The 14134-nt window shown below is 42.4% G+C and overlaps 1 protein-coding gene across 7 annotated transcripts in view; it reads left to right on the plus strand.

The window, feature by feature from the left end:
* The window catches only part of SCN8A (sodium voltage-gated channel alpha subunit 8), a 145717-nt gene that overhangs the window by 93847 nt on the left and 37736 nt on the right, over positions 1-14134 (plus strand). For all 7 annotated transcript variants that reach the window (XM_031650492.1, XM_031650489.1, XM_031650488.1 and 4 more), the window contains exons 14-19: positions 1566-1739; positions 4735-5091; positions 7925-8395; positions 8928-9045; positions 9587-9741; positions 12510-12683. In XM_031650492.1, coding sequence (XP_031506352.1) covers positions 1566-1739; positions 4735-5091; positions 7925-8395; positions 8928-9045; positions 9587-9741; positions 12510-12683 — 1449 coding nt within the window. The remainder of the gene's footprint in view (positions 1-1565; positions 1740-4734; positions 5092-7924; positions 8396-8927; positions 9046-9586; positions 9742-12509; positions 12684-14134) is intronic.

Here is a 14134-nt window from a genome sequence, read left to right on the forward strand (position 1 = left end):
CAGTATATTTCCAAACAGCATCTATAATCTAAGTATTTTTTACTATTTTTAATTTTGTCCTCGGACTGTATCTTCAGTTTTCCTTAGACTGTTTCATATGGAAACTTGGTAAACAGGTAGTTACAAGTACTAATATATTATGACAGTTTTAAATCTCTTGTAAAAATAAGTCCTGTCCTCTAAAAACATAATATTCAGTAAGAGTCTGATGTTATATGGTTAGCCTAGAATGAAGGAATTGGTTTTGTCAAAACTGGCGTTCATGGGATTTGACTTTCATCCTGCATATCACCTCCTGAGGCCTGCAGGATACAGAAGGCATCAGAAAGTGCAGGCACTCTGTCAGCAGAAAAATGGGAGACAGGTAACATAGGGAAGATGTCATTTTTGCACACAATAAGCTATAATCTAAAACATTTATTACATCATTGATTATCATATTGAAAAAAATCAAAAGGAAGCACCAACGTCTCCAACAATAGGAACATTCTTTGAGGATGTATTTACCCAATAGAATTTTATTCATTATTTGTTGATTATTTATTTATTTATTTGATAGGGCTTGTTCTGTCACCTGGGCTGGAGTGTGGTGGCACGATCCACTGCACTCCAGGCTGGCTCACTGCAACCTCTGCCTCCCAAGCTCAAGTGATTCTCTCACCTCAGCCTCCTGAGTCCCTGGTACCACAGGCACACACCACCACGCCCGACTAATTTTTGTATCTTTTGTAGAGACGGGTTTTCACCATATTGCCCAGGCTGGTCTCAAACTCCTGGACTCACGCTACCTGCCTGCCTCGACCACCAGAAATTTTGGGATTATACAGGAGTGAGCCATCGTGCCCAGCCGCCAGTAGAACTTTATACAGGCAATAAGAGTGAGAGTTGGGAGAACTGTGTAGCAACATGGATAGACTTACGATCAGTGAAAACTCAGACCCAAGATATTATGTATTCTATGATTTTCCAACTCTGTCAAAATCCATGTGTATTTGAAAAAAAAAAAAACCAGAAAGAGAATACATAAAAATGATAGTTGTATGCAAGGTGGTGAGATTATAGATATTATTTCCTGTATTTTGCACATTTTGGCAATGTTGTATGCTTTTACACCTTGCAGCAAATGTCTAGGTTTGGTAAGACATATAATGTCAAATTAGCATTAATACTTTAGTTTTCTAATCTAATTGTAACACAAGTGATTTTTTTAAGCAAACATCACAAGTATTATATACATTCAAATGACTGCTAACCCTTTGAAAGGAGTCGCCTTGTGTAGTATTGCCATTGCTTAGCATATTTTCTCAACTGCACTCTTGAACAGTGTAAATTGAGTGGTTCTGGCAACAAAGATGGGAACTTTGGGGCTGCGGACTTCATTCAAGAGGAAAATAAGATTTTCCTGCATCAGGTGGGGTGCTCATGAGACATCCAGGTATTGATATCTTCAGATGCAGAATTTAAGGTTAACTCTTGAGTTTCTTGGACATGTTGTATTTAAAAATAATGATAAAATCATTCTCTTTCTACTGTTTCTTTTTCTTACCCCCACATCCCCCATTTAGGTTTTCACTGGAATTTTCACAGCGGAAATGTTTCTAAAGCTCATAGCCATGGATCCCTACTATTATTTCCAAGAAGGTTGGAACATTTTTGACGGATTTATTGTCTCCCTCAGTTTAATGGAACTGAGTCTAGCAGACGTGGAGGGGCTTTCAGTGCTGCGATCTTTCCGATTGGTATTCCATATTTCTCCAATTTCTTTTAACATTTCCTATCTTGCAGCTACCAGAAAGAGTTCTGTGTAAATTAATTTGATGATTTAAAAAAATATATTAGCTGTATTTTACTCCCAATTCCAGTTATTTGGCTTAGCTACTCAAATACTGAAAACTTTCCTAAAATACCTGATACAGAAGTTAGTTGTTAAAAATCAAGAAGCAAACAGAAATCAATTTTAAGAAGCTCTTTAGAAAATGCTGCTTAATCTAAGAGATGTCTAAGATAATAAGTGAAAAATAAGACCCAAGACACTAGATGAAAATGAACTCTCCCAAAGCCCAATGTGAGGCCTAATTTGGGTTTGCTAGTGAATCTATTTTTTTAATCTGAACATCTCCTTGAAATGGCAAGAATTTCTCCTTGTTCAAAGATTACTTTCTTCATTTCTTCTATCATGGTGGCCCTTCCAAAAACTGATAATAAAATAATGTTTTTTAATACAGATGGTCCCCAACTTGTGATGGCTTAACTTAAAATTTTTCAGCTTTACATTCTGCAAAAAAGCAATACACGTTCAGTAGAATCCATACTTTGAGTACCGATACAACCATCCCGTTTTTCACTTTCAGTATAGTATTCAATAAATGACATGAGATATTCTATAATTTATTATAAAATGGGCTTTGTGTTAGATGATTTTGGCCAACTGTAGGCTAATGTAAGTGTTCAGAACATGTTTAAGGCAGACTAGGCTAAGATGTGATGTTCAGTAGGTTACGTATATTAAATGCATTTTTTACTTACAGCAGTTTCAACTTACAATGGGTTTATTGGGCCATAACCCCATCATAAGTCAAGGAACATCTATATTATATTGAAATTGGTTGTTGAACATTGGCTTTATTTTCCCTATCATTAGCTAAAAAGGAGTTTGTATTAATGTATTTGAAGAAGTTAGTGTTTAAGTTACTACAATGACTCTGAAAGAATAGTTAATAGTATCTTCAAGACAGCTGCCCATAAACATAAGCGTAAGTGATATCCTGATTAACTCCTCTGAGAAACTGAGTTACCATGGGGGCATCCCACTCAGACAGAGGCCACTGCTGCTTCCTTGGCATTCGAATTGGCTTGGGTTTTTCACTCCCTGTTGGGAAAATAAGCACTTGCAACTGAGAATATTTAAGGTTTCTTCACTGAAATATTCAGCAGTTCTAAGAAAGAGAATTGGAAAAAGTGAAACTATTTGTAAAACAGAGATTTCACTCAGTCCAAGTCACAAATAACTGCCAAATTTCTGAAACCTCTGTTTACTACTCTTTGTTTAGGATCCAGTCCACAGTGGACTTTTTTGAGAATAGTTATTATCTAGGTGACAACAGAAAGGATTGAGAGTAGACTTAGAACTTACATTCTTAAATTAAAAGCCACTCGGTAAAAACAATATGAGTGGCCCAGATGTATGCATGTAGGGTAACACCTGGTAAATCTTGAACTCTCTGATAAGACAACTTTTCAATTAAAAAAAAAAAAATTCAAATTGTGCTATATTGCCTTCTACCAAAATTCCTATTACATTCTATGTTAGTTATTTGTTAGTTTATGACATCTAATGATGATCTCATAATTATAATTTTATTGGCCACACTGCCATAGCCTTTATGCATTCTAATTCTCAGGCTGGGCCAGGTGCGGTGGCTCACACCTGTAATCCCAGCACTTTAGGAGGCCAAGGCAGGTGCATCACTTGAGGTCAGGAGTTTGAGACCAACCTGGCCAACATGGTAAAACCCCATCTCTACTAAAAATACAAAAATTAGCCAGGCGTGGTGGTGCATGCCTGTAATCCCAGCTACTTGGGAGGCTGAGGCAGGAGAATCACTTGAACCCAGGAGGTGGAGGTTGTAGTGAGCCGAGATCACGCCACTGCACACCAGCCTGGGCGACAGAGTGAGACTCTGTCTCAAAAATAAATAAAAAATAATTAACAGGCTGTTAGCCAAGATCTTGTAATTATTTATTACAGAATATAGATATTTCATGATTGACAGGTACTAAAATTTCTGTCCTTTGAATAACAGTATAGGCTCTCTTCTTTCTTTTTTTTTTTTTTTAGACATAGTCTCATTCTGCTGCCCAGGTTGAAGTGCAGTGGCATGATCTCGCCTCACCTCCACCTCCACCTCCCAGGTTCAAGCGATTCTCATGCCTCAGCCTCCCGAATAGCTGGGATTACAGGCCTGCACCACCACACCTGGCTATTTTTGTATTTTTGATTAGAGACGGCATTTCACCATGTTGGCCAGGCTGTTCTCAAACTCCTGGCCTCAAGTGATCCACCTACCTCAGCCTCCCAAATGCTAGGATTACAGGCATGAGCCACTGCAGCCGGCCAGTATAGGCTGTTTTCATAAGATGACTGATGTTTGTGGAACTGCCCCTGTTTGAGAGTTGTGCTTTTCCTCCAAGTTATTCCAAGCATATCACAATGGTTTTTTTTTTTTAATCAACCATTGATTATTTATTGGCAAGAAAATAGATATTTAGAATTTTTTAATGTTTGCTTTTTTGAGGAGACAGATTTTTTTTTAACTGTCTGTCCCATACTAGTCTTTTGGTTTCCTACAAATCACATTTTCTTTCACTTGTCCTGTGAGAAGTGAAGGGAAAATCAGTAGGAAAGGGATATGTTCATGGTTTTCAGGGTTTTCATATGTTCAGGGTTTTCCAAAAGCAGATTGACTCAGATCTAAAGTAAAGGAATAAGGCAGTATTCCTGGTTTCTAGTTACAAATTTTTCAACTACTCTGAAATTAATCAGTTTTCCCTTATTTGTGTCTCAGTTTCTCCCCATTTAGTCTGAGACACTCTTAGAAAGTCCTGGGAATTTTCCAGGGGTGCTCAATATATTTAATCTGATCTTACTAATTTTATGTTTTTATTTTAGCCATGTGGTAAGAAAATTGATTGAGTATCATTTATTTTTTTGTTTGGGTTTTTTTTTTTCCTTAGCTCCGAGTCTTCAAATTGGCCAAATCCTGGCCCACCCTGAACATGCTAATCAAGATTATTGGAAATTCAGTGGGCGCCCTGGGCAACCTGACACTGGTGCTGGCCATTATTGTCTTCATCTTTGCCGTGGTGGGGATGCAGCTCTTTGGAAAAAGCTACAAAGAGTGTGTCTGCAAGATCAACCAGGACTGTGAACTCCCTCGCTGGCACATGCATGACTTTTTCCATTCCTTCCTCATTGTCTTTCGAGTGTTGTGCGGGGAGTGGATTGAGACCATGTGGGACTGCATGGAAGTGGCAGGCCAGGCCATGTGCCTCATTGTCTTTATGATGGTCATGGTGATTGGCAACTTGGTGGTTAGTACTAATTTGTGGATATTTTTGTTCTACACCTCGAATATTCTACCCTTGGCCCAGAAGCCCAAGTCCTTCTACTGCTTAGTCCTCCTACTACCTGTCATGTTTGTTGATTTTTATTCTTTCTTGGCCCAGAAACCCTAAGGTACCAATGAAGGAGAGGAGACAGATACTTACAGAGTGCCTACTTAGTCATGACCCCCACCCACAACTTGTCAACCCTTTTCATAGAGTTAGGAAAGCAAACTCAGCAAAATTAAGTGACTTTCCCAAATAAATATAGGGCTTGTATTTGAACCTAGACTTCAAAGTCTGTGCCCTTTCACCTACAGAAGCCCTCTTGTTTCTTAACCACAATTTCTCATCTTTGGTGCTATTGACATCTTGGACTGGATGATTCTTTGTTGTGGACTGTCCTGTGCATTGTAGGATTTAGCAGCATCCCTCCTGGCATCTACCCACTAGATGCCAGTAGCATCCTCAGAGCTGTGACAACCAAAAATGTCTTCAGACACTGCCAGATGTCCCCAGGGGGCAAAATTGCCCTCCATTGAGAGGAACCGCTCTAAACTGTCTTAGAGTTTAATTTATATAAATGACAAATCACTTTATTGCTTTACTTTGTTTTGTCCACCTGCTCTCTTCTACCTCTGTCTTTAGAAGAGTCACCAACAGATCTTAACACCTTGTTTCTTAAAGTGTGATCTGGGGACTAGAAGCAACAAGATCACTTGAGAGTGTGTTAGAAATGCAGAATTCTAGGCCCCAAATCAGAACTACTGAATCAGAATCTGCATTTTTAACAAGATCCTTGTGTGACTCATATGTACACTAAAGTTTGAGAAAGAACTATCTTACAGATCAGGGCCCCAATCCCACCTGCAAGTGTAGGGCAAAGAGGACTGGAAGAAGACAAGCTTATCTGTCCCTTGCACGCTCATCCACATTAGTTATCTTCCTTTTTCTGCCATAGAGAAGCATGACAGTAAAAGACTCCTACTCACCAGCCTCCGAACCAGCTACAGCTATTCTGTTCTTCCATTTGACCTGCAAAAAAATAGCTACTGTAATGTTTAATTCCTCCTGTTCTCCATTCCCAGCCACCTTTCCCTCAGTCCTAATCCCTCTAGTCTTCTCACTACTTCAGTGACTATAACACTGGCTTCCTGGTATGTAGCATGATCAACATTTCCAAGCCCTGACTTTGTCACCCTTTCTTCATTCTCCTGTTCTTAGTTGTCTCAAAGACATCCCCCCATGGCTGTCTCCAGATACCTGAGCACTTGACAAAAATAAGCTGTTACCACTACCCCCTGATGACACTTTTCAGGTTCCCCTTTGCTTAGTAGTCCCTCTGCCCATCTAGTTTCTAGGAACCTATAACGTTGGAGTATTTTCTGTCTCTTTTCTCTCCATTCCAAGCAAATATCTTATGTGTCTTAAATGCATCTTTCTTCATAGTATTTTTGTGGGTATCTTTCTTCATAGAATCTAAGATCTGCCCCTTCCTTTGTATTTTTATAATTCATTCAGTACTTTATGAAAGTGTAGTCTCAAGACCCCCTGCATCATAATTACACAAGTTTCACTCACAAAAAAAGGCCAAATCCCAGCCTCTACACCAAATCTACTGAATCCAAATCTCTTTAGAGAGTAGGCTAAGGAAATATTTTTAACAAACATCCACACCCCTCACTCCCTGAGATTCTAATGCATGCTAAGATTTGGGATTTCTGTAGCCTGATCCAGACCCTTATCAATTCATGCATGTAACAGCCTCCTAACTTCTGCCCTTCCCCTCTGTATGTAGTTAGTCTGAATGACTTTTTCAAATCTCTGTCATCATCTGTGACTCCTTTACTCAAGAACCAGTAGTGGATCTAATTAAATAAAACTCAGATCCTTCAGCCTGGCTTTCAAAGGCCCCTCCAACTCACCCCCATTTTACCAACCATATTCCTTTTTAACTCTACAAATGGTGCAGATAATCTGAATACTTATAGTTCATTTATTGTTTCCACCCTCCCACTCTGCACATGACTGTTATCTCCTCCTAAAATGTATGCCTTACTCTTCTTCCCAAGTATGACAAAGTAAGGACCAAGTATAAATCAAGAAATGAGCACCTCTCCCACTCCTAAAAAGTAAGTCTTAATAAAAATAAATTAATTAATCTTAATGTTCAATGTAGTAAAATAGGAGATGAAAACAAAAATAAATAAAGCTTGTATCTGATGGCTTGACCTTTGGCTATGCAGAAGAACATAAAAGTCACCATCACTGTCTTGCTAAAGCAATTTTATTTTTGTAAATGTTAGGAAAACAAAATTTGTTCTTAAAATACAATGACATGAAGTGTATTTCAGTCCTACCTTCTTGATTTTGTTGTGGATGGCACTTCAAGCCTAATATTTTTTTTCTGACGTGGGTCTTCTAAGAACTCTGCTCATGAATACGTGGCATCTACGCACTTTGCGACCCTCCCCAATAATGTATATTCACCTTTTTATTTTGGGGAAATTTCCTTCCAAAATGGATACAGTCTTCATTTTTTCTAATTATAAGAGAAGTAGTATGTTTTGGGTACATATATATGTATGTAAAACTATAAAAGACCCAAGAAAAGAGGTGCTAAACTCCTTGTATTACAACCAAAACCAAACACATTCCCACCCGGTAACATGAGTATTTAAAATACTACGTGGGCCAAACACAACACAACAAAGCCTCTTTGAGTCTGTCACGTGAAGTCCGTTGGCTTCCAGTTTGCAACCCTGAGTTTGGTGGATAACTTTTCTACATTTGTTCTTTTTTTCCAATGCTACTGGCATAGGTGCTGAACCTGTTTCTGGCCTTGCTCCTGAGCTCCTTCAGTGCAGACAACCTGGCTGCCACAGATGATGATGGGGAAATGAACAACCTCCAGATCTCAGTGATCCGTATCAAGAAGGGTGTGGCCTGGACCAAACTAAAGGTGCATGCCTTCATGCAGGCCCACTTTAAGCAGCGTGAGGCCGATGAGGTGAAGCCTCTGGATGAGTTGTATGAAAAGAAGGCCAACTGCATCGCCAATCACACCGGTGCAGACATCCACCGGAATGGCGACTTCCAGAAGAATGGCAATGGCACAACCAGTGGCATCGGCAGCAGCGTGGAGAAGTACATCATTGATGAAGACCATATGTCCTTCATCAACAACCCCAACTTGACTGTGCGGGTACCCATTGCTGTGGGGGAGTCTGACTTTGAGAACCTCAACACAGAGGATGTTAGCAGCGAATCGGATCCTGAAGGCAGCAAAGATGTAAGGTCCCAGCCTAGAAACAGCCTTCATCCTGTGTGAGAACAAACAGGGTGCTGTCAGCCTTGGGGATTGTTTCAGCTATGGGCTTGGTAGAGAGATTCTGGAATAACCAACTTACGTGGAAAACTAATTCCACCCTCCCAGTATCATTCTAGGCCTTTCCTAGATGAAGTGGAATCCTAAGATGATCCTGGACCCACCTCTGTCACTTCTGGATCATCCGGGTCAGAGGCTGGAATAATCCCTTGAGTACTTCCCTGCCATTCATCTTAGTTATAGCCCTGAAACCAACCTATAGCCGCGTTTAGCTTTGGGTGGGTCATTGTCTGCCGTGACTAGGTTTTGATGTTATATCCCATCTGGAAAGAAGTTTTGAGGGCCCATGGATATGGTTTGCTTATCGCAAGTTGTAGTAAGAATTCTAGAGAAGAGTCAGAACTGGCGCCTCATCCCCACCAGAGGCAGAGTTCTCAGTGTGGAGCGGGCATGTTGCCGCAGAGCTGCCTGATGTCCCTTTTCCTTGCATGTCTAGAAACTAGATGACACCAGCTCCTCTGAAGGAAGCACCATTGATATCAAACCAGAAGTAGAAGAGGTCCCTGTGGAACAGCCTGAGGAATACTTGGATCCAGACGCCTGCTTCACAGAAGGTGAAAGGGGGCGAGAAGGGGATGAGCTTGGGACACTTGTGTTGCTCACAGACACAGCTCTGCCGGGGCTAGTGGTGGGCGAGGGGCAGCTCAGTGGCTATCTTCAAGAACTTTGCTCTCCACCCCACCATTTTGAAGGAAACTTAGATTATTTCCCCTATTTGTATCTGACAAGTATATAACAAGTTTCTATTCTCACTTTTCATTGTCCATTTTCTCTTGGCATCAGCCCAAAAACTTCCTTTCGTACGACCTGTTCTGTCATGGCTGTGCCTGCCTCCTGACTACCCTTTTCTCCTCCCTCTCACTGCTTCTTTGTAGGACATCTTCTTGACTCCAGAGGGCCTTGCCCTGTTAGCCTTTGCAGCATAGCCTCAGCCCTGCCACCCTCTCCATTTCTGAATCAGGCATTCTGATTCAGCCACTGTCCTCCTGGCTGTGTGGTGGGGCAGCACCTGGCAGGGCCTGGGAGATGGGGGAGAGGGCAGGTCTGGGCGGGGCACGTTTCCACGGTCTGACCTGCCTCTCCCGCTGGTGCCAGGTTGTGTCCAGCGGTTCAAGTGCTGCCAGGTCAACATTGAGGAAGGGCTGGGCAAGTCTTGGTGGATCCTGCGGAAAACCTGCTTCCTCATCGTGGAGCACAACTGGTTTGAGACCTTCATCATCTTCATGATTCTGCTGAGCAGTGGTGCCCTGGTAAGGTCCAGGGGAGAGTGTGAGGAGGGATTGGCTGGGGAAGGGTGTAGAGAAGCCAGTGGGAAAAGGCTGAGGCCCAAGCCCAGTGGCTCTGAAAACAGATTGGCTGTGGTCCCAAGAATAATGATCTGTTAAGGTGCTTTGGGCTGCTACTTTGAGCCTGTGGGATTAGAATCCATACCTGTTCATGTCCTGATCCTCTGTAGACTTAGCACTATCCCTCTCATGTGTCCCCACTGCCTGGTTTACCCATCTTTAGCAGCCCCTAAAATGAACTTCCCTCTCTTACCTAATACCCCAAATCTCTTGTTCTTTGCTTTTCAGTTACCCAGGATGGGAGGGAGGTGGTATTCCTCCGCTCACTGTCCCTTCACAGCCTACTGGATATAGAGAACCCGTGACATTAGCAAATGTTTAGAGTCAGATCTCTGGTACAAAGGTTATTTATATTCACATTGTCCTAAGTGCTTATTAATCAGTGAAACATACAAGGCCCTTAACACACAGGTTCCTCCACTGCTGAGACTAATTATCTTGGCATTTGCTTTTATTTTTAGCTGGGTTATAACTGAGGACACCTGGACAGGGTGTGGTGTGAGGGAGTTGCTTGCTGGTTGAATAGTCTTGAGGACAGCAGGGACTAGAGACAGTACACACTTTCCTTTCCTTAAGGGAAAGGTGAAGAATGCATAATGCTGAAGTATATTTAAAGAAGATGGGCACATTCATGTAGGTGTGGAATCAAAGCTTAATCTGGAAGAAAAAAAAAAAAAAACATAACAAGGGAGAGTCCCCAAATTCAGTGTTAAAGATTTTGACAGTGACTTGGGAAGTTTCACTGACTTGTGAGGCAGGAGAATAAAAGCTGAGAGAGGCAGCAGTGTGTATTAAAGACAAGCCCAAGGTGAAGAAGACAGCTTTCATGAAAAGGATCATGGGAAGCGAGGGGAAGGTTTACACAGGAAGGTGTCAGGATTAAAGTAGGAGGCAAAAAAGATGGCTTGGTAGCCACTGATCTGAGATCTGAGAGAAGGGGAGCCAGACCGCCCCGCCTGCGCCTGGGCCATTTGTTGCATCAATGAGCATTCACACAACACTTCCTGAGGTGCTGCAGAGGCACCCAAGATGACAGCATAGTCTCTGCCCTTGAGAAAAGAGAGGATCAGACTAAGCCAAGTGATTGGAGAAATGTGTTTTTTTATTGTTGGTATTGTTATTCTTCAAGTCTAGTAAACAAAAATCTAAACAGTATGACCCATCATTTGGTTCTTCTCTTCCCCATCTCTACAAAAAAGAATAAAGCAGTAGTGAACCAAAGGTTTTGAATGTTCTTTACTGCTCACCTTTGACAATTTTTATTTGTCGTAATGATTAGGCAAAGGATATTTGGTTCAGTACGTACAGATCCTGTGTAACAGTAGGCATGATATTTAAGAATAACAAAGTGAAGCCACTGCTAAAATATCCAAGAAGAAACTAGAACGTGGTTATGATGGGACTAAAGAGGGTGGGGATTAGGGCCCTCAGTGACATGAGATCTGTCTTGGGCATCTCACATACCTTGGATTATAGAAGGGATTCCTAACAGATGGGGTTAAGGGGAAACCTGACATGGAAGCTGTTGCCTTTTTGATTGAGCAAAGGGGATTTATTTGCACCAAGACCCTGAGTAGGACTGTGGAACCCATAACCCCTGTCCCACTGCCCGTTGATGAAAGTGGAGCTCCTGATATCCATGTGCCTCCAGTTTGGAAGGTGAGGCTGCAGACAGCCCAATTCTGTTCTTCCTTCTGGAGCTGTTCAGAGCAGGCACCTCCCGTTGTATCACAGAGGACTTCCTCCCCACCTTCACAGGTTTTCCCATGCTTTAGGAATTCCCTCCTCTTGGCACCTCACCTGTGTAGTCCATCACTCTGCAGATGGGAATGCTCACACCACCATATAAGGGATTATCCCACTCATGAATGCCAAATAAAGTAGTGCTAAGATTTTCTTCACCTAAGTGTCTCCCACCCATATGACCCTCCACCCATACTGTGGTGTCAAGGGACTAAAAGGAGGAAAGATTTTATCATGTCTTTTATATATACTGTTGGTGAGGATGGGGAGAAATTGAAACACTCATATGCTTCTGGTAGGAATGTGAAATGATGCAACCAACTTTGGAAAACAGTTTGGCAGTTCCTCAAAAAATTAAACAGTTACCATATGACTCAGCAGTTCCATTCCTGAGCATATGCCCTAGAGAATGAAAACATGTCTACATAAAAACCCATACACAGATGTTCACAGCAGCATTGTTCACAATAGAAACAACACACACGTCCATCAACTGATGAAGGATAAACAGAATGTGGTATATCCATATATTGGACTATTACTCAGCCATAAGAAGGAAAATCTAGAGAGAGAAAGTAGGTGAGTCATTGCCTAGGGCTAGGGGGTTGGGGGTTTAGGGGGTGATTGCTAAAGGGTATGGGGATTCTTTTAGAGGTAATGAACATGTTCTAAAATTGATTGTGGTGATAGATGCACAACCCTGAATATACTAAAAGCCGTTTTAAATGGCTGAATTTTATGATGTGTGGATTATATCTCAATAAAGCTGTTAAAAAATAAAAAGCCTGTGTAGTGGGGGAGTAAAGCTAAGGAGACAGGGAGCTGATGATAGGCCAGCCCATGTAGGAGGGCTCCTTGAGGACAGCAGTGCTCCCTGTGGCCTGCTTGCCTTTAGGCACTATCATAGGCAGCTGCTGCCTCTCTTTTAGGCCTTCGAGGACATCTACATTGAGCAGAGAAAGACTATCCGCACCATCCTGGAATACGCTGACAAAGTCTTCACCTATATCTTCATCCTGGAGATGTTGCTCAAGTGGACAGCCTATGGCTTCGTCAAGTTCTTCACCAATGCCTGGTGTTGGCTGGACTTCCTCATCGTGGCTGTAGGTGTCTTGCTTTCTGTTTCCCACCCCTTTCAGCAGGAACACAGAAACAGAGAGGGGTCTTTCTTTTTCTAAGGGCAGTAGCTGCCCTGGGCCCAGGTTATAGGTCAAGGTGTAGATGTAGGTGTGGGTAAAGTTCCCTTGCACTCAGATCTTCGTTTTAGGAAGGGGCACTCTGAAGTCCCTGCATTTGCTCCAGGAGGACTAACCAACCAACTCTTTAGTCTGGTGGGTTTGGCTTAACTTAGATTCAGAGATTAGGAGTGAGAAGTGGAATCACAGATCTCAAAGGCCCTTGTTATTAGACTGGGGACGGGAAGTTCTTGCCCCAGGCCAACAGGATATCCTCTTTTTGTGGCTGGGAGAAGGGGTGAGAGAATGAGATGGGGGCTGCTGGGACAAAGGTGGTAGTGGGATCTCTGTGGTCTCTCCTGCTGACCATTCCCATGAACACATCCATCCAACTCAAGTCTTGATACCAGACTCATCCAAACAAGTCAGTTTATTAGGTGAGGGGAGTTCACACTGAAATAAAGTCCCCCCTTCTTCCCACACGTTGCCATTCTACAGTGATCATGAAACTTGAGAAATCCTTTTTTCCTCCAGGTTCCAAGACCATCTCCGAGGTTTGCTGGCCATGACCTCCTGTGTTTTTTCCAGGTTGGAAGCGACATCCTCTCTAATTCTTTCTCACCCCACCATCACTTGTCCCTTGTCAGCTTTACTAAGGATGATGACTATTCTCTTATTCTGTATAATAACTAAAGCTTCTTTCTTTCCGCCAAATCAGCATTTTAAAGAAAGGATGAATGGGATTTGTAGGACCAAGGCCTGTGGAAAATTTAGTCCCCTCTGAGGGCTGTTAAGTGCCAAGAAAGTAGAGTGGTGGAGGCTAGACTGGTCATGTAGAATGCAGGTTTCATTGGCTGCATGGTGAACTACCTGTAGAGTACCTCTGAGATCCAGGATAGAGCAGCATAGAAATCTCTCCAATGGCAGGCACCCAGCACTGAGCCAGTAATGATTTCTGCTCTATAAATGCATTTCTTTTCCAATACATTGTTTGCAATTTCCATGGTTGATGACCCCCTTCCCAGAACTGTCACTGTGCCCTCAGTTGCATCCCCATTTCAAAAAGCCTGCCTTTGGGAAATGCCTAAATGAGGTGAGGAGCCCAACCCTAGAAGGTACCAGTGTGAGACCCTCGCAGCAAGAGATGTTAGCACTCCCTCCAGCAACTGTTGATACCATCCTGTGGTGGAAGGACCTGTACCTCCCACAGACAGAAAGCTGGAGCTCTAAGGCTTAAAGAATGGGCTTGAGATAAGACCCAGAGAGCCAAAGTGAGACTGGGCCAGTTCTCTTTCTAGAGAAAGAGGAAGTGCCGTAGAGTCTTCATTTCACAATAGCTCCTCAGGACTACCTAGCGTCAGGTGGGACACCTGAACTCA

The sequence above is a fragment of the Papio anubis genome, chromosome 9 (genome assembly GCF_008728515.1).
Source record: "Papio anubis isolate 15944 chromosome 9, Panubis1.0, whole genome shotgun sequence".
Taxonomy (NCBI): Eukaryota; Metazoa; Chordata; class Mammalia; order Primates; family Cercopithecidae; genus Papio; species Papio anubis.